This window comes from Plodia interpunctella, chromosome 24 (assembly GCF_027563975.2).
Source record: "Plodia interpunctella isolate USDA-ARS_2022_Savannah chromosome 24, ilPloInte3.2, whole genome shotgun sequence".
In the NCBI taxonomy this organism is placed as follows: domain Eukaryota; kingdom Metazoa; phylum Arthropoda; class Insecta; order Lepidoptera; family Pyralidae; genus Plodia; species Plodia interpunctella.
This window is the reverse complement of record NC_071317.1, coordinates 1,745,863-1,768,370: the sequence shown is the minus strand read 5'-3', so window position 1 is coordinate 1,768,370 and position 22,508 is coordinate 1,745,863. Positions and strand designations below refer to the sequence as shown.

The window sequence follows — 22,508 nt, the reverse complement described above, 5'->3', positions numbered from 1 at the left end:
GAGTGTTATAAAAACAAATGCTAGTACAATAAGTTCCCAATATAGTCACAAACCATTCGGCCAATCAATTTGTGGAACACGTATGCCACGAGATTACGTACTGTCCAAACAATTATTACACTACAATAAATTTTAATGTAATTGTCAACAGATAATTGGAAAATTACCGCCATCTGCCCGCAATGACAGCTCCCAAAGGGTTTTGGCGCGGTTTTTGCATCTGTCAAACGGCCATTTTGCGGAGCCATAGACTAAAATTTGTGATTTTCCGCGCCATTGACCGTTGTTTTGTGAAATTAGGCATGTTCAATCCTTTTATTATGTTTGTCTACTGCTGTCGAGATAATTGTTGGTTTTTGTTTATTTTAACTGTATTCTTAGTTTTTGCCATGGCGGTAAAATATGGTTCAGATGTTTTTCAATAAGAAGTTAACTAATGTATCAACCAAAGGCGGAATCAATCAATGTATCACCAAATATTTTTTTTTTGACAAACAAGGAAATACTTATAAGAGCTACATTTTAAAGGTTATTTAACAAGTCTAAACAAATTTCCGATTTCTGTTCAGCTTAGGTATAATCCAAATTTCAAATAAGTATTTTGACAACCAACATTCTCATATAATGTTTTTTATTTAGCTTACAAATGTGAAGAATACTCAATTTAAATTCATAATTAACTAAATTTATATAGACTACAGTCTTGCATGGTCATTTAAACACGGCAGACGAATATCCCATAGACAAAATAAATCGAAATTTAAACAAAAACGCACCCACACGGTTGCCCAGCGGTGCGTGAAATATAGAGTGCTTGAAAAGGGCTAATAACTCGTATGAAGGGCCCTTAAGCTAGGCGTGGTGTGTTATACAAGCGGAAGCGAGATAATGGAATATATATATATATATATATATATTGACTAGATGTTGCCCGGGTCTTCGCTCCCGTAGGAATTTCGAGATAAAATATAAATAGCAATCTTGAATAATGATACCGTTCTAATTGTGAAATAATTTTAGAAATGTAGTACTTTAAAAAAATCAAGACAATTTCTTTCGACACTACACATCCTCATGAATCCGTTGCGAAGTTGTAAAGATCTAAGCAGGGTCATAGGGACAGACAGATAATGGGAAGCGACTTTGTCTTATAATATGTTACGGCTTGTCTCGCCTTTGCTCAGGTAAAACCTTATCCAAAACCTTCCGCTTGATTCAATCTATTTAAAAATTCCGCATCAAAATCATAAGCCTTCACCCCTATGTTTACAGCGAGAAGCGACTTTGTTTTGTACAAGTAGGTACTCAGTGATTATTGAATTTAGTGAGTCCGCTACGTCCAAAATTTTGTGACACATCCAAAACCGGCGCGTATGAAAATATTATTTATCTGTAGTGGTATCAGTGTTCTTTTGTCGGGCGAACCCAGTAGCCTTTGTTCGATGGAGCTTTCGTGCTTTTTTTCATTGGCGTCTGCCATTTTTTTCTTCTCTTTATTTGATCTGCCCGCTTTACTTTTATATATTCGGTTAATTACACTGAAAGTGTTATAGTTCTATTATTGATGATTTTACTATAAATATACATATTTCGTAAAAAATATTTTTCCTTTTTTATTAATTTTCCTCTAGATAAATTGTATGTTATTTTTCTGAATGGACTATATCATTATTTCGTAAGATAAAAACCGTAAAACCTATACAATATTTTCTAACACTGGTGTCGGAAATTATTCAAGTCGGCAAATGGCATCTGATATAACTTTTACGACTTTTTACCGACATCAAGTATAGTGGCAAGTAGTCGCATACGCACTAGTGAGCTAAACTGTCCACCAGAGTGCAGGATGTTTACCTTCACCGGAACTTTCACACATGACTCAGAATGGTACACAAACTAATAATCATTTTTATTTGAAGATGAAATGAACTACATTAAAGTCTACGTCATTATTTAGAATTGGAACTAATTTGTTTCCATCAAAAAAGTGGTCAGCCTTTTAAATATTCAAATTCAAACTTAGAGCGCTAATGACTCTAAATTCAAATGTAAAACGTTCCGTTCCTAACTCCGTGTAAGTTCCAAGGCTTTTAACGTAACGTGCAGCCGTAATCCGGAGCGTAATCACGTTAGGGCTCCGTCGAGGTTTTTTGCAACCCATTTGTGTGGGTACTTTTTAATTCTTTTGAGGCTCGCGGTACGGTCCTAAAGGGTGTTTTACATATCTAGTGGATCCTAACGTCTAACAATTCTTAGGTCTATTTATATAATTTAAAACAATTATTTACAAAGGTTATCCATTTAAATGTTTCTATCGGTATTTGCGATTTTTTGGCTCTGTCTACCCCATAAGGATTAATTATTATAATGAGGTAAGCGTTTGTGAGTTTGTATGTTTGAAGCGGGTAATCTCCGAAACTACCGAACCGATTTAAAAAATTCATTCACCATTAAATAGGTACATTATTCAAGATTCTCACAAGAGCGAAGCCATATCTAGTAAGGAATTAAGACGTATTGTATTTATTTTTATTAAAAAAATATATATGCACGAAGTACGTGCAAAAGGCTGACTTCATTCTAATATTTACCTGTCGAGTCGACCGTTAGGATAAAAATAAAATATTAGTGAGGTATATGTACTTAACATATATGGATGGATCTTCCCGTGGATGTCGTATAAGACGACTAAAGGACACACAGCCTTAACATCATCATCAGACATTGTATTGTCCCACTGCTGGGGAACAGGGCATACTTATTTAGCGTTTATTCCATCATGGCCCCTTCAATTTGTTGTTCACGAAATAAATAATATTTTCCAATTTTCCTGCAATGTGAATGTGGGTTCATTCACTTAGAGATCAGTCTGTAGTGTTGTGCCTACTACGAAACTATTTATCGATAAATTACAAACACTTTTCGTTTATGATGACTGACTAGGAAGTTTCTTACGGCTTGGGATAAAAACCATACTAATATTATTAATGTGAATGTCTGTTTCGCTTTCATGGCTAAACCGCCGTTATGTATTTATAATACCAAATGTTATCAAAATCGGTTAGTTAAAAACTCCCGTTCAAACATAGTATATATATATAGTATATATATAGTATATATATATACTATATTTTTATTTCATATATAGTATATATATGAAATAAAGATGATTATTATTATTATTATTATTATTATTATAGTACTACTTATTTTTCAAAAATCAATCCCAAAATTACTATAATAAGTAATGATTAGTCAATGAATCGATAAACAGTTAAAATCATCATTTATCTCAATTATAAACTACCATACATCTCCTCAAAGGTTAGTCTCCTCTGCACCATTGATAGTGCAGCAACGGGAACTTATCGATACAATTTTTATCGACTTATTCCCACCCCTACGTACACATGCTTTCGCATCAAAGCCTTCATATTTCATTTTTATCATTTTATTCAATCCTTTGCCGAAACCATACTTCAGAGGGCGTTTTTTAATTCGTTTTGCGTTGATAACTACGGTTTTTTTATTCAACGAATATTACTTTCTACTGTAACTCTATGGCTTCCGAGTAATGGTGTACTCTGAGTAATGACATCGCATTTGTTACATCACGTGTTCATGAAATAAATAAAACTAAAATATTTTCACATGTAAATACTCATGCAGTACAGTTTGTGACCGTAATAGGAGCGAATTAACTAATTAGCCTATGTCTAGCAGTGGACTTCTTGTGGCTGAGAAGATTAGTTTTTTTAATTTTAAATAAATGTTGAATATAATAATTATTATCAGAGCGAGGCCGGGATAGGATGCGGTCTATAAAATCATAATAAATTACACACCTAAACCTTTTACAGGAATCGTTCTATTTATTGGCAAAAATCGTACAAAAATCCGTCCGGTAGTTTCTCAGTTTACCGCGTTTTTATTGCATTCACACGTCTGTGACAAGACTAGGAGAGGCCAACCTAAGAAATGCTATGTTGATGTCGTCAAGAATGATATGCTTACCAATGGTCTGACGAAAAAGTAGAAATGCGGACCCGACGCTCGACGGCTGCGGAAGAAACCAGGGAAATATGTGAGATGAGAGAGAGAGACAGGCGCGATAGGCAGCGACATAAACTGTTTTTTTTTTTTTTAATGTAAGGAGTAATAGGCGTCTAATACACTGTGATTAACGGGAGTGCGTCCGGATTCGGAGCCGTGCGGACAGCAGAGCCACGTAAATATCAGTTATGCAGTCATTAGTCCGCTCTGGCTTTATTTTATTTATGGCGACTGTACCGAGCGTTATGGCTCGGTATTGGAGAGATATGTACCTTTGTACCTACTGCTGTAATATATATCGATATAGCTATGTTTGAGCTATCGCACAAGATATGATTAATTATAGAATACTAGCTGCGCCACGGGCCTTCACTTCCGTGGAAATTTCGGCATAAAAAGTAACCTATGTGTTATTACAGGTTATATTCTACCCGTGTACCAAATTTCATAACAATCCGTCCAGTTGATTTTGCTTAAGAGTAACAAACATACACACATACATCCTCACAAATTTTCGCGTTTATAATATTTGTAGGATAGGATATTGTACAGAGTTTACTTACAAAATTATTATTAATTATTTTCTCTCTCATTTTCGCGTGTTGTCTGTCCTCGAAACTCAGGTACCACGCAAAAACAAATAGGTACCATTAAAATGTAAAGATTCGGCTCTGATTTTATGACCGGCTGCTTATTTCTTTCTTTTCCATTCGCGCATTGGAAGCGGTGCTAAATTCATTTTTAACAGTTTTAATTTTATCGATGACATTTTATCGTTTTAATCAATTTACACATTAGTATTCAAAATGGTCATTTTACGAATTGAATTAGTTGCAAGCCATTAGGAATAAATAAAAACAGCAATTAGTTTAATCTCTTATCTGCTCGTGCGCATCCTAACCCCACACGCTCGAGTTATCGCGGTATTTGAATAAAAAACCGATTAAAAAGCTGTTGTGATCGGCGAGACGATTAATTTTGTTTTCGTTGATGGAATAAAAAAAAAACTTGAACATGGGCATATCCCGTATAACAAACTTTAGTTTATAATAATCTTTACCTCATATATCCAAATTTATATACAAGTCTTGTTTATAGAAGCTATATCAATAATTCTACTACTTACAATTATGCCACTAGCATTCCACGAAATTAGTTAAAAATTACATTGTCAATTTAATAAATATATGGCATATATATATTCATTAAATTGACATGTATTTTTTTGGGATATTATTCTTTTTCGACGTCCTCGGTGGCGCAGTGGTAAAGTGCTTGCCTCTGAACTGAGAGGTCCCGGGTTCGATCCCCGGTCGGGTCATGATGGAAGATGATCTTTTTCTGACTGGCCCGGGTCTTGGATGTTATCCTATATATGTATATGTTATAAAATATAGTATCGTTGAGTTAGTATCCCATAAAACAAGTCTCGAACTTACTTTGAGGCTCGCTCGATCTGTGTGATTTGTCCTAATATATTTATTTATTTCGCGTGCATCTGTTTGATATTTTGCGAAACTTTTATTTGTAATTTTCTAAATTACCCCCAAAAGTAGCCCTTAAAATATTGCAAAATATTTATTTAAATCACTTGTCCGTCTGTTGAACTCAGATTTATTTGTTCTTCTTCTTTTCAAGTATGTCATTGCTAATAAATACTAATAATATAAATAGAAAAGATTTGTATCTATGTTTGTAATGAATAAACTGAAAAACTACTGGGCCGATTTTCATGAAATTTGGCACAGAGACAGACCTTCTGGAGTGACATAGGCAAATTATTATGATTTTACCGAGCGAAGCCGGCACAGACCTCTAATATTTCATAGAAGTCGCCTAAAGGCTACTGATTACAGATTTACTTACATATGCTAACAAAATTACAACTCAAATGGTTCAGTACTTTTGGAGATATCTATCTGTGAAGGTCGGACAGAAAGTGGCACAATTTTGTAAGGGTTCCGTTATTCCATTTTTAGATACGGAACTCATAAATTGAGTTGGTATGTTATCTGTTCATCGCCGCTTGACCGATATTATTAAAATCAATTATGACACAAATCATATTTTACGTCAAACGAGGGTTTTGATGACATCACGATAAACGAAAATAGGGTTCCGTGGTCATCGTGGACAATCTAAATAAATAGTGTTTTTAAACATTTGAACACATTGTTTAGCACGTACCATTTTTACCACGGCGACTGCAAGGTCGTCGAAACGTCAGCAACATTATATATAATAAAAAAGGTTCGTGGTAAGTCCGTTACTTAATAATAATCTATGTAGTTATCTAAAAAAATGTTGTTGGAATTTATTTTTAACTTTGTATGTTTAATTTTGAATTCTGTCACTTATTATACAAGATAAATATTATTTAGATCAGTATATATGGAGATTATATGCAAAATTATTTATCCAAAGTAACTTCTACAATTTTAACTTAAGCAAGTTATCAATTGTCACTTAATGACAAATATAAAACGTTAAGTCACCTTCCATGTTGTTATAACGCAAAATTTTATTGTTGTCAGTGTTGTCACCCAAAAAAATTAAGTCGATAATAGTAATTAATTCCTTCCGTTCGTCCTGTGCGCGTGCGCATCTATAATTTGTAGAAATGTGATGGGCAATTAAATAAATACATTTGGAACATTGTCACATTCAAATTAAACGCCATCTGCCAGCACAGTGGTAGTGGTAGCCATTTCAACATATACCTATATTTTTAATTAGCGACCATAAAGTAAAACCATAATAAATTATAGGTACATCTAAACCTACCTTTTGAATTACTCTACATATCAATCTACTGGACGGATTGTTATGAAATTTGGTACATTGCACGAGTAGGATATAACCTGGAATAACATATAGGGAGCAATGCCTTTAATAAATGTTTATAAACCCATACCTACCTCGTATTTTTTTATTAAATGCTTTACCTTGCCCGATATATGGGAAATTCTCTATATTTAAAGCTGCAATTTGTGAAAAGATAATAATAATTATCAGTCTACATTTAAGTACCTCTTGACTCCATAAAATACCTTTTAAACAACAATCCATTTTCAATAGGCGATTACTCAACTGAATTATAAATGTATTGTTATCTACACAGCGTTTTTGACTTTATTTCCTTCACGTTAAGGTCGATTTTTCTAAAAACACGTTATCTAATCTAAATACTATCATTTTATGCTTTGTAATACGACTCGCCAGTATTTACCTATTCATTTTTCAAAAAGGAACTTAACGCCCAAATCGACGTATTAACATTGGACAAAGGAAAAATAAACGGCTTTGTTAAAATCTACAAAGTTATACTGTGCTACAGAAATTAGTGTTTGATGTCCTTATTTCCACTATATAAAGTGCAAAATCCTTTGAAACGTATTTATCACAAATTTAATCAAATAATTCGTGCGACAAAATCAAAAAAGGAAAAAAACGCTCCCTTCTTTTTTAAACTGTAATTCGTAGTTTCGAATTGCGAATGCGGCGTTCTTATTTCAAAACATGAGTGAGGTGTCATTGGACACTCCCTTCAAAGTATAGCATCAAGAAAGTATTGTTCCATTTTTTCATTCCTAATTATAAAGGCGTCACACTATTCTTATATAAAAAAGTAAAATTTTAAATTATAAACCTTAAAAAACTAATGAAAATATGCTATTATACTTATATACAATTTAACTATCCAATTATTGCCAAATTGAATCAATTATGCGCTTGTCTATCACACGAATAATTAAATGAAAATGATCAAACTGAATAAAGCGAACTGCCAATTACTGATGGCTTTAATAAAGCTTAACTGGAATATGTAAAAGCATTGTTCACAGTTTCATTGGTTTCAAAAAATTCATTTATTTAACAGCCCACATGAGATACTTAATAAAATTTAATGTAACCAGTCTATTAATAAAAAAGTTCTTCTGTAATTAGGCTAGGAATATTTATTCGTTTTATCGATCCAGGCTAAGAAACAAAGTAACTTATCTTCTTCTTTCAATTTATTATTTGAATGATTACAATAAATAATTTTAAAATATCAATATAAAATTACCAATTAGGTACTATGTTATTTATCTCATCACAAATAAGTCGGGAATTACGTGCAGCTATACAACCTCGGGGCATTTTGAAATTCGAATCGAATGTTTTTAAATTGTCACCAGTTTAACACCTCTTATTTCTAAACGTATTAATGGAACAAACTCTATTAAATGAATCTGTATAAAATATACTCTATTCCTTTTAAAATAAAGTAGTAAATGTTGTATTTTTTTTATGTTTAAATCGCACTATTGAGGATATTCTTATTTTATCTTATCATCTCTTTGCACAGAACAGGCAAAAAATGTTTCCGACAATAAATTACAAAAAAAAACTATTTTAGTAAAATTAACAATTCGAAATGTATTACGTACAGACCGACGAGAGATAAACCTAACCTCCTACTTTACTTACTACTTATCACATCGGGGCTCAGGTTCGTCTGCCCTCGACTGTACATGCTAAACTGTACTTGGTCATTTAAGCTAAAACTTACCCTGTTATTTATAAAAAAAAATTCGATTTTGCCCGCGCATTCACCCGCGTGAATGTGCCACGGGAACAGTTAGGTATTTTAGCGTACCTTATTTCCTTTTCCGCACTTCAAACTAAATTTATGCAAAAATTCAAGAATGTTTGAGTAGATAATATTGTACCCGTGTACCAAATTTCATAACAATCCGTCTAGTAGATTTTGCGTGAAAGAGTAACAAACACTATACAATACACACGTACATGCTTACATACTTTGGCATTTATATAATATTAGTAGGATAATAATTCAGTCAATGTCATTATTGTGAAGTACGATAGTGACAAAATATATGTATATTTTGTCACTATCGTACTTCACAATAATGACATTGACAGAATTAGACTCCAATCTCTATACTCTAGGATATAATTTTTTAAATCTTTTTTTTAAATTTAATAGTTATTATTTTGACTCAAGCAAAAGCTAAGCGACAGTCAACTACAAACTTAGTAGCGATCCGATTAACAAGAAACAATGTACAATTTAATACAATTTTAATTTCTACGAATACAATTTATGTATTTTCCTAATATATGCGTACTGGCACGCGTGTGTTGCCATATGGAAGCGAACTGTTTATACCAAATAACTAGCGTTAGTCCTAATTGGATTTGAGTAAGGCGCGCTTTACATAAAATACACATTAATATTACGACCCTTGTATGGGACACTCGCTAAAATAGGGTGCAGTGACTCTACCACTATCACTTGGCAAGATGACGTCATTGAAAAGCGACACCATGACGTTCATATTCATATTATTTATTCGCCAACCAAGTATTACAATAAATAAATATATAAGGACAAATTACACAGATTGAGCTAGCCTCAAAGTAAGTTCAAGACTTGTGTTATGGGATACTAACGACACTAGAAATATATAATACAATGATCTTAGTCGGGTAATTTATTAAGAATTAGCGACTCGCCCCGGCTTCGCACGAGTGCAATATTATGTATGTTATGAATACCTAAACCTTCATCAGGAATCACACTATTCATTAAAAAACCCTGAGATGATTATAGTTTCCTATAATACAATAAAGTCACAGTTGACCAAACGGATTTTTGTGGCCACCGTTTCAGATTTAGTCATATGTGTTTTTTTTTCAGTTTACGTTGAAAAATGAAAGAAATTGATTAAAATGTAATGGAGTCTCTAATGTGTGGGTATCTTGGAGATAATAAAATCATTGAACAACAATAGGATTGCAATCAGATCGGGCCGCGCAGGAATTGATAGCTAATAAATAAAGTCATTCGTTGATTTAATTTAAGTATTTCAATATCTGGCACCGTCCTCACGGGTACAAACTGTACTATGACACGCGCCTATCACACATCGTTTATAAGCAAGTTAATTTATTGTATAATTACAGTATCTGTCTGTCCGTCCGTTAATCAGATGCAAATTACCCCAAAACAACCGATGTACACAAATTAATTGTGTTACGATAGCACTCGGATAAAGAGCTGGAGTCGCGAGTGTAGCACGTGTGGTAGTCACGTATGCAGAAAAATAATTTCTTTACAGCAGACTTAATATTCAAATCAAATCAAATTCTTTATTTGTGTACATGGGTGTACGGTCAACAGCACATCAACCTACTTAAAATAATTGCCAACTCGCGGCTATTACCGCGCTATAGAGGTTTATGCAGGATAACTTGATGTGCTGTTGACTGTACAACATGTTAAATATAATATATAAATATAATGTGTAATAATATAATTATAGAACTGCCATACACTACCTTTCGGCATGCAATTTTACAATATTAATTAAATATACCTAAATCTAATTACAAAATTAAGAAAATGTCAATAAAATTAATATCAAACTTTAATTATAAGTATGGAAAAATAATATTTTTTATAATTAGGCAAGCACAATGTTCAAGTAAGTACATATTTATTTTAAATGTATCATCTAAAATCTCTCGTATACTGTAGCAAACATTTTCAATTAACAATAACCGCTATTTCCTTCTATTTTTAATAGATAAATATGTGTACAGTATATGTGTAGGACCAGAGTCTGAAACGCTTCTCCGACAATTGCTTCGTCTACGAACGTTTCGCCGACAGAATAGAGGAGATATTCTGTCGACGAATCGTTCGTAGACGAAGCAATTGTCGGAGAAGCGTTTCAGACTCGTAGACCATCTGTGTAATATATGTTTACGAACTGTAAACCCCAAAAAAGCAAATATATTCAATAAAACTGTAAGTAAGCTATGTCTGGACATAGGAGATATTAAATATAAATAAATGTGGGGATTCGTTTTGGAACTAGAGTCGAATAGAAGCAAAAACATTATATATTTTTTTTTTTTAGAATATTTGTCTGTCTGTTTGTACGTTTATTGACGTCACGCAAAAACAACTTTATGGAATTTGATACGGTTTTCACAGTTGTATAGCATATGGTCTAACTTACCATCTTGTATAGGCTTCGTCACAATACGTTGCTTATAACTCGAGCAGACACACGTAATAAACGCGAACGAAGCCGCGGACAAAATCTAATGGTACACAAAACTGACCTGTGGTAGTAGGTTGCTGAAGTGGAAGGTCAGATGTGTCTGTCCCCTACTGTACATAGATACTTTGTATATCTCATTTTTTTCATGGTTTCAACGAAATTGAATTACCTACTTTATCACTGAATACCTTCGCAAAACGTCGGATAATCTATATATTTCCATAATAATTATAATTTTCTTTATCTGCATCTATGGGCCGCATACTAATGTATTCCAGCGAATTCGCCCGCTATCAGCCATCGAGTTTTGGTGATCTAACCGCAGATAGCTAACGGCCTTTTCGCTGTTTTTGAACTAAAGTTTGGCAAGTAAGTTATTTTGCAAGTACGAGAGTATACGAATTGGTAGAATATTTTTTTTTAAATTTATTTATTTAAACTTTATTGCCTGTTTTATGGGTGTATAAGGAGTACGGTCTATGAGCTACCACGCCCATTGCGGATTGGCGGGTTTTAACGACTGCAAATACCGCGACCAACGGCTTTACGTGCCTTCCGAACGGAGGAACTCAAGATAATATATTTTTGGTCATATGTGAGTACATATATAGACGTAAAACATTGTTTGTATATTAGATTGGAATTAACGAGCGGATATCGTGCGCGTTGCTAGTTTTACAATCGCTAGTGTCCATATTGTTTAAGGGGAAGTGCTAACACTGTTAAAGTCAGCCAGAACTTATTTTTAATATAATTTGTAACTATAATTGTAAATTTTTTTTTCAGAAATTGCTTTTGGCTACTAGTGACCCTAAATAGTACTCTTCTATATTTTTACGTAAATATCTCCTATGTACATACATAGTCCAGTTACAGTTTTATCATAAGTATAGATTGGACCTTCACAAATAAAATAAAAATATATTCAAAGGTGCGTGCTAAGTTCCGTTTCTGTTCTTTTCGAAAGTTTTAAGATTTTATTCAAGTCGCCTAAAGATATCTGACATCACTTGTATGACTACCTACAGACAAGTGGCACTTAGTCGCATACACACTAGTGAGCTAAATTGTCCACCAGTGTGCAGGTTTCCTCACGATGATTCCTTCGTCAGAAGCAAGTTGTGGTCTATGGAAACGCGTGGAACCGGCATAATACGGATATTTTTTAAAATCTAAACTTTTAAATTTGGAACAATTTTTCGTCATCGACTGCCCCTTATCGCCGGCCAGTAATTCTCGCCACTCAATAACCGGAGTGTAGCCGTAGCCGCCATTATGGCGATGATAGCCTATTGCTTTTTAATGCCGGCTTTTAATCTATGCCACTAAGCACCAGTTTATGCGCCATATTGACGCATTCAGCTAAATTAATGGTGAAAAGCCTATCAAGTTGTTAGCAGTTTTTTAACGTGTAGTTGCAATAGAAACACGTGAAATCATCGATGTAGGATAAAAACAAGATTTTAAATGGTTTTATTCTATATCGATACATGAAATAGATAAGCTTAGGTATATTGTTATTAGTTTCTTTCTAATGTGATATTGTTTTGGTTAAACGCTACATACTAACGGTTGCTAACAGCTCCTGCCACCCAAGGTAGCTTATTGACCTCAGTTTATGAAATATATCTATTCGAAACTTCATCAAAATCGGCTCTTTCCTTATCTACTCACCTGAATATCTGAAATACTGTATGATCTTATAAAACTGGATGGAATGGAAAATGCTTCCTTACTGGATTTTTTTTTACAATAAAAACAAAAATCAATCGTGAATTTACTTATATACATTTTTAATAAAAAAAATAACATTCTTTTTGTAAATAATTAACACAAAAGACAATATTCACATATTTAATTCTATTCGCATTATATTTCGTTTAAAAATTGTACCTAAGTAAACTCTTCACGAGTCATTATCCTCAATAATTGCTGTTAATTCTAATAATTGTCGAATGATAATTAAACGTGCCATTAACTGTTTGGTTGCGGTTCAAATGCTGAGGTCATTCATTTTGTGCGATCATGACATGATATTTTGTCAAACAAATTTAATACTTCGAAGTTTGTGCATAAAGTCTAAATTGGAGTGCACCTATTTTTGTTATTAAAAAAACCTTTGACATATTTCAAATTAGACCAACATAATTTTACACGCTATACAATTTCTTACAACTTTATTTCACAAGTCATAACGCACACATTTGCTTGATGAATACTTTCGATGTGTATGACAAAGTTGGTAATGGGAGTATGAAATCGATTATCACTCACGGGCGCATCTGCCGTTCGAAATTTAAATAATTACAAGTTTGGAAAAACAAAACAAACATGGCGGGCCCACTTTTGAGGCACCCGTTCCGTTTTACGCGTGATGTTTTGGTATATGTTACAAAAACGGACAGCTCGCCTAAATTACCTCTTAACATGTTATTAATGCCATTTTTTAGGTCAAATGAGCTCATACTCGGAACTCGTGCTTAACCAGGTGGCAATTATAATTACTCAATTACGGGGGTGAAGTTTACTACTGTAATTTAATGTTTATGTAGGTACTTAACTCATACACGGATACATTATCAGACCAAGTCTACCTACTGCTAAGTTTTGTAAAGAGTGATTAGTATATTTCCTGAACTACACCTTTTAAGTAAATGGTATATATTTCATATAGCCTAAGGGATAACTTAAAATACTAAATTTAATACAAGCTACTTAGTATGCAGATTTCCTCACGAAGTTTTCCGACCGCCACCGCATATTAAAATACCTGATACTTAGTAATAAATAATCTGTGATAATAGTTATGTCGAAAGCTCTATGAATACAACTGCACTTTTGTATTTACTACATAATTTAACTTCGAGCAAATATTATTTTCATATCTTATTCAATCACAATTAAACTACTTACCTACTGAAATGAAACACGCAAACGGCATTCAGTTAAACCGCACTCAGGCCACAATGACGGATTGCAATAAAATAAAAATACTCGCCACGCGCCGCCGTTCCAAATTCAATTTCGATAATTAAGTGACAGTTTGGTAAGAACAAAACGGCGGGAATCAAACGCGACAGTCGGAGCGTGGCGACAGTTCAGGCCGGTGATAAAAATAAAAAGTTCCAATTTCAAATTTAATTAAATTAACATTCCGGGATACGCTCTTGATCTAAAAGATGCGTTGGCTTTGTATATTTTATTATTTACCCAATTTCCACCTTAACATAATAACGTCAAAGTCTAATATAGGTTAGAATGTCTCAAATCGAATGACGTAATTAGTCTGCATTATCTTAATAACATTTTCTATCTTAATTCGTTGTTGTTAAGAATTATTTTCGCCTGGAGTTCACAATAGCGTGCGATTCCGGGAACGCATGTCAGTAATTAGAGGATTGTCGTGATAAACCAATGTAATCTCTATTACTTAGCGATAAAATCCAAATTGCTTTATGGTAATGTCGCGTTCGTGCCAGAATGTCGTTTACACAGTAGTGCTTTGTAAGTTTTTTTACGACGAGTTGTAATCGAATTAATATCGCAAATTAAAAAGATAACTTAATAAGAGGTCGATCATTGAAATTAAATGAATATTAATAGTAGGTTATCCTTGTCTTAAAGATGGCTAAAAATCATAATTCTAAAACATAAGTTATACTTAGTCTAGACATATCGATTAGTTAAAATTATAAAAACTATTAAACATTTTTTACATCGACATTTTATATTGTAAAATAAAAGGACTGTAACGTTTTTATTATTCTTGCAAATGTTCTTTTTTTTAACATGATGATGATTTTTCACTTCTCAAATTTGATGATTTGGGTGGAAATTTAGATTATTTGCAAAAAAATATGTGTCAAAATGTGAGAAAATGGCTGATCAGCTCGATCGAACATGAAAAATTATCTTTTTTGTCCTTTTATCAGTGTCCATTTCTTTAAATTCCATATACCGAGAATATAGTATTTTTTTTATTAATTTAATTAATAATTATCCGATATTAGCTAAGTATAATACCTAGAAACCGCATGCTAATACTCAATATTATTAAAATCGATTCATAAATAATGTAAACACTTAACGAAAACTTTTTAACGGCATTTGTTAATTTACACGATAATTTAAATTCATAAAAAAAAGTAACTTATTTTTTAGACATGAACAACTTATTGATTTTACTAATAAGTTATTACCTTAAAGTGGTAACAAAACGTGGCCTCCCATATCCGGTGCCGGATTGCAACCGGATGCGGTTGCCGACGCCGCGTGCCTCCGTTTTGCCGCCCTCACAGATAGCCATCGGATTCGGATAACGGCTCGGGCGTCGAAACTAATCCGCACGCGACTGTATGTGTTCGTTATTAGGGTGATGATCATGTTTGAGTGTGCTATTCGATTTATGAAAATTAAAAACAAAAATGAAACCAACATTATGCCAACGTTAACTGTCATTTAGGAAAAAAGTTACGAACTCTGCGATCAAAGCCATACTAAAAAAAAGGGTTCAATTTTTAAAATAGGCAGGTATGTAGAGTGATAATTAGGTACCTACTAGATATGTGTTTTTAAAAAACTGTGTATTTTTACATCACAATTAATAAAATATTAAATAAACCAGTTTTAGTGGATTTAAACAGATTTTTTTTATGTGTAAATAATTAATTTCTATACTCTGTGCACATAAAATTATTATGCATTTTTTCCAGCTAAATAAGTACCTACCGCAAAGGTAAGTTAGATTGATTTGGACATAGTTCATATAGCTCGCATATTTTTTTCTTAACTTTACTGACATTAATGGTTTGCTTTAAAAATCTGAATCTTTAAGACGTGATGGATGTCCGGGTTTATTAAGAACATAGTTGTTGCCCACGGCTCCGCTCGCGGCAAAAAAATGGACCACGTCACTCTCTAGCTCTCCAACTATCTCCACACAAAAAACATTTCAATTCAATGCTCTGTTTTGAGGTAAAAAAGAGGAAGACAAACAAACACACTATCACATTTATTATATTTAAGTACCCGCCAATCCACAATGTGCCCGCGTGGTGGGTCATGGCCCATGCTTCTTATCCATCCATAAGGAAAGCCTGTGCCCCTGCAGTGGAGGCGTTTAAATGGCTCTTTTTATGATGATGATGAATTTTTAATTTGAATAATTACATTATCAATTTTATATATCCACAAATATAATATATATTTTTAAGCGGTGGTTTAAGTGCTATGGTTAAGTTAAGATGCCCGACTATGAACCGAATGGTCCCAGGTTCGAATCCTACTCATGCCACATGCACACACCAATCTTACTCATGTATAGTAGTTTTTATCGACCACCACTTGTTTCCGGTGAAGGAAAACTTCGTGAGGAAATCACTGGTTCATTATCAAGTTGGGCGTGCAATGAAACCACTTCGTTAATAATGCTAAGAAAAACGTTGTATGTGTTTCATTCCACGTAATGACAACTATCCTCAGCCAAGAGGAATACGATTATGAAGAGAGATCCATTTTATAATTCTGAAGATAAAACCGCTAAAGAAAATTCTTATTTATATGCCCAAAGCAAGTCACGTGACATCGTTTAGCGACCACCCTTCAACCCCGATAATTATTTTTATCAGATAAAAGATAATTATCAAATAAATGCTAACATTTTGCACGCGAATACCTTTTTGTGTTGTAAACTTTTTATCTGATTAAGTTTTCTGTCATTCGATTTTTAATTAAACGAGTGTGGTCAGTATTTTTTTTTTCTTTTTTTTTTTTCAATCGTGTGGTGTTAGACCTGTTCCCCCGAAAAGGAGTATTTTCATTTCAACTTCTTTGAAGCGGTGGTGGTGTAATTGTTAAGACGCCTGTGAACCGCAAGGTACCAGGTTGGAATCCTAATAGTGCCGCAGGAGTTTGTATCTTCAGCAAAATCGAATCAGCGGTTTGGCAGCAGATGACAATTCCATTAGGTATTTTTAAAATGGATTTGTTACACATGTGACACATGCTTTTTAACTTATTTTTGAAAATAATGACATGAAAAAATGTTTTCATCTCATAATTGTTTCCATTAGGTCTTCCTGCTAATGGGCAACGAGCAGTAGTATATACTCGTACTCTTAACTATACGTTTTTAAAAAGCTAAATAAAAGAAAGAATATTGCGTATTTTATTTTATTCCCTCCGTCATTCCAGCACAATAATATAATCATTATAATTACAATGCAATTCACGAAGATCTCAACACTACCTATCAATAAATAACATCGATATTTAGAAATATGCACTATTTAATTATCCAAGCTATTAATATTACAAAATGACACTGAAGCATGGCATCATATTTAGATATAGACATATTTTATAATAAGGTATTTTCGACTCAAATAGCATGACTATTATAATAACAGTAAATTTAGTAAATTTAATTTTATGATATTCGAAAATATAAAAGTAAAACACCAAAATGGAACACACATTCTGTTTTTGAAACAAATGTTGTATTTGAACTTATTTATTTTAAATGTTATTTAAGGTTTATTTAGGATTTAACCTAAATAAATATGCGAAGGCGTGCGTTCTCATTTGTTTTTTTTTTCGAGTATATTATTTTTAATTATTAATTGTGCACTAACAAGGACCTAATAAAGAAATGACTGATGGTGAATGAATTGATTGAATGTTTAACTGATGTTATATATTTTATATAACATCATCGGCATGCTATTTGCACCGATAACAGATAAATGAAGGCAAGGGGTGTATTTTGAAATGTCAATTTACAAAAACACAGACGGCTATTGTCGTACATACTTACATCACGGTTATTTATATATCATATGAAAATCATTATATGTCTACGATATTAAATTAATAATGTTTCAGTATGGCATACCAAAAAATATCCTATAGTAGGTATACTATAGTCAAGGGTGTTTATGTTTTGGCCAAGTGGAGTGGTGTTGCCCCGTTATTTATAAATACTTTAAAGTATATATATACTTTAAACTAAAATAAGTTTTGTCGCTATCGCACAAAAGACACAACATATTTTAGCTCAAAGTATGTTTAACTTTTTATTAATATCATAATTTGTAATGACATAAATAAAAAAAATTGAAACTTATTTAAAGAAAAAAAAACAAGAATGGAATGTACATATTTATGTAATTTGATATATGATCTGAGCCTGTTTTCCAGTAAAATTGATTTTTTCAAATGATTGCTTTTTGTGTTTTGTATAATAATAAGCAAATACTTCTATAAAACATTTACAAGATATTTTTAAAATGATAAACAATTTTTTAAGGTACTGTTATTGTAAAACGTAATACTTAATTTAGACACATACAATTTGGAAACAAATTGTCTGTTTGAAATACATCAATACATTTTGAAATACATTTTGAAGTAAGTATCATTAGTAAATTGAAGTTATAATTCGCAAAAAATATTCAGAAAATCTCTTAAAATATTAAATTTAATAGGTGTACCTATTATGTATACTTTTTGAAAACAATAACGTTAACCAGCGCATCATACAAATTGTTGTTAATATAAATAAAATAATTTGGTTTAATCGTAAATACTCAAATTATATATTGATACCAAGGACTTATTTCATTTCAGTGTCATATAAAACTGGTTTCAAGAGAAGCATATACTCAGTCCGTTATATTTATATTATATACAAAATTAACTATTATTTTAATCGTTACATAAATACAGAAATTTTAAAATATTTTATATACAACGTTGTATTTACAACATGGAATTATTTTGTACGTTACAATTTATTTAAAATCTCGATTATTAGTTAATTTCTACAAGTAAATAAAAATACTAACATTAGCTATATGCTTATAGGTACTTATATTACAATATTACCTAACAACTTTCGAACGATTTTTGGCTTTGACACTTGACTAGTCCGTCCACAAACACGATTCACGAGCGTTCGGAATTTAAAAAGTTTGGCCATCCGCGCTGTCAGTTTGTTGCGCGGGATCAAGCGAACACTACACTAAGCTTGAAAGCGGTGCTCTGGAAGTAACAGGAGATGCCGGCAGCGGCTGCAGCTGCTGCGGCGCTTGAGGGGGGAAGTACACGCCGGGCTCGTTCGAAAACTGAGGATGTATCGGCAAAGGTGTGTGTGGCATAGAGGTCGGTCGAGACTCGTGATACAAAATTGGAACACGCACCAACCGTTGGGCCGCATGCGCCATATTTGCCGCTTCCAGCTCCGCCGCCAGCTGTCTCTTCCATTTATTGCGTCGGTTCTGGAACCAGATTTTGACCTGCGTTTCTGTCAAATGCAGACTGGCAGCCAGACCGGCACGCTCGGAGCTGCTGAGGTACCTCTTCATATCGAACGTGGACTCCAGTTGGAAAACTTGAGAGCGCGAGAAGACGGTTCTGGTTTTTTTCTTCCTTTTTCCTAAGCTAGCGTTGGGGTCTCGTTTTTCGTCTTTGTCGAAGTCGTCGCTTTCGTCGACGTCCGGATCGGAGTCTTGCGGGTCCTGTTGTTGGGGGTAGAGAGCGGGGTGGAGGCGCGGGGAGCGGGGCGAGGAGCGGGACGGCGACGGCGGGGTGTGAGGGCGCGGGGGGCTGCGCGGGCGGGGCGACCCCCCCGCGGACCCCTCCTCGTTGGTTGTCGAGTCCTCTGTAACAAGATTTTTCTTTATAAGTGCGATGCTTTCAGGCAGTAATTGGTTGGATGTAATAACCCATGGGTCTCTTATAATGGGGCTATTGAGAGCATGTGCCCGACCCTCGCTACAATGATATCGAGCGAGTTATTTTAATATGTGGTGGACTGTAATTTCTATTTATGTTAGGGAAGTATTTTTGATATAATTTAGTTGTTTATACGACATCATCGTGAATAGGAATAAAACTGAATACATTTTTGGATGATTAAGTAATAATATACCTACTTATGACAAAAAAATGTATTTTTTATTTCTATTGTGTAAACAAGGAATATTTTCCAAGCCTTCATGTAACAAATAAAAATAACTTATAAAGTAAATAGGGCAAAATTAATAACGGATTAGAGTTTCGCACTTACAAACGTGGACGAATCTATCCGATTAGATCGAATTACGTAAAGAATCCATTTAACTTACTTCACGCCCATGATTAGGCAATTTCAGGTTATTTTTCAAAACTATTTTTCATCAAAGTTAAGCTTTTTAGTAAAATTTTCACGTTGCTGAAGGGTTAGCACAGTTATACCCACAGGTGTGGGTAGTTACTGTCGTGGAAAATCGTTGCCACATTGAAAAAACTAACACTATTTTTATCCATTCAATATTGGACACGCAGAAACTAAAATACCCATTCGATATTTAAATTCAAATTGTTAATGAAACGTGACACGGAAATGATCGCTACATGATTCACTGCAATCATATATTCAAAACAATCTATTTTAAATTGTATTCTAACAGAGTTAGGTCTATATTCAATTGCACACAATTCCAGTTTACGCACTGATAGCCTGCCGATGTAAATAGACCTCATGGTTGCAGTATTTAGTGCAAGTTCAAATGCCTTCATAACTGGGCAGTGTTCTGATTGATTTTAGAAGCCATTCCACTTAATCCTCTGTTACCGGGTGGTTGCTGTTTACACAAACGCTTAGTAGATAAGTACTTTGGAAGTTCGCGTGGCTGGTGTATTGCATATTATTACGGCATTAGGTGCGTTCATATTTCATAATTACGGCTCAACGCTGGCCTCTAATAGATGAGTAATGGAATATCTATGCATGGCTAATGGATACCTACGTATTTCTCAATAGGTTAATCTATTTTATGTGGATTTATCAATATAACTACATATCGGATTTATTGTAGAAAACTTTATATGTAGAAGACTTGATTCTCCTTTTGCCTATTATGAGTGGTTAAACTAACTGTCGTTTTCTTGTTAGAAATTGGTGATCACAGATAAAACAAAGGTAATTTTGAAATATAATTTTATTGTTAATTTCATTATAAAGCAACAACTATATCACCGAGTCAGTCAATTCTGTTAGTAATACATGATAATATTACCAATAAATGCATTTAATTGTTTATTTTATTGCCATGCTAGTGCAAAAAATAAATTAAAAAATTCGCTTTTAGTAGTCGCATTGCGTACAGTGACCAAAGTCAATAACTCGTTTAAAAAAGTTCAACAGAACAGCCAGCAATCCGCATTCGAAAATTAAACGGGGTTCATGTTTCCGAACGCGTCACAGCAACATTTTTGGCGCGAAGAAAAGCGAACGAGCGCGACAGAGACAAGCGTAGTTTTGACATTACAGTGTTGCTATACTTCGCGAATGGGAGAAATAGCAGAAAGCATTGTTCGCTCGGTCGGTTTGGCCCGCGTGAAATCCGAGGCATTGTTTCGACGATGGGTTTTGGAAAATTAAAGTGGGAGTGGGGTTGAGCGGAGACGTGATGGCGATTGCTTGTTTGTGTGTCTGTAGTGATGCGAATGATGCTTTCTTTTTGATGTCGTTTCGTGAGGTTGCGCTCTTGTGTGTGTTTTGTTATGAGAATGGGAGCTATGAAATTTTTCAGATGAAGTTGGTACACAGATCAACATAGCATATTGTAAGGGTCAGATTATTTCAATGCTGCGCCATTTGACATTTGTTATTTTAAAGTACTTAACGTATTTTCAAGTTTGCTTGGAATTTTATATTAATATTAATGTGTTGATCACATTAAACTTAGAAAAACCCATATTTTTAAAGAATATATGTTTTTGACAGACTGGCTCCACTTTGCTCCTGTATTATATACTGTTCTACAATATTTGTTTCAGGTTTTATTCTACTCATGTAACAAATTTTATCGAAATTCCCTTAAATGATTATAATACTTAGTAGGTACTTATAAAAGTCTTTTTTTTCATTTTCATTCTCACATAATAGTAGTAGTTTCTCTCCTTCATGTCTGAGGGTCGTAGTCTTTATGAAATACAAAACTTTCTTAGTAAGAAGTGATTTGCCATTGGCTTCTCCATTTCTCAGAATACTTAATAAATCATCGACGAATGAACGTAACGATACACGATGCAGATTTTTAGAGTTTCTTAGAGTATTAGAGTGCAAGCTTCATCATGATGATGGTAGACGTCAACTATCGACTACTAGACGTTGAAAACTACTGAAATGTGTCAGATTTGTAATACTGTGAGCAGGATTTCACCTATCGATATCAGACAAAGTCTTTCACTCTACCACAACTTCAGATCGTAATCAACACGAAGAATCTATTGTTAATGTATCGATTTGTGTCAACACAGGTCCGTTTTATTATAAAATGGAGCGCTGGCGAGAAGGATGGCACCGCAACAACGGATTAGCACATGTATGGC

General features: G+C 33.7%; 1 protein-coding gene across 2 annotated transcripts in view; it reads right to left on the bottom strand.

Moving 5' to 3' along the window:
* Positions 1-17,296: 17,296 nt before the first annotated feature.
* Positions 17,297-22,508, bottom strand: part of LOC128680345 (homeobox protein HMX3-B-like) — a 32,689-nt gene continuing 27,477 nt past the window's right edge. For both annotated transcript variants that reach the window (XM_053763420.1, XM_053763421.1), the window contains exon 4: positions 17,297-19,791. In XM_053763420.1, coding sequence (XP_053619395.1) covers positions 19,148-19,791 — 644 coding nt within the window. In that variant the 3' untranslated portion in view covers positions 17,297-19,147. The remainder of the gene's footprint in view (positions 19,792-22,508) is intronic.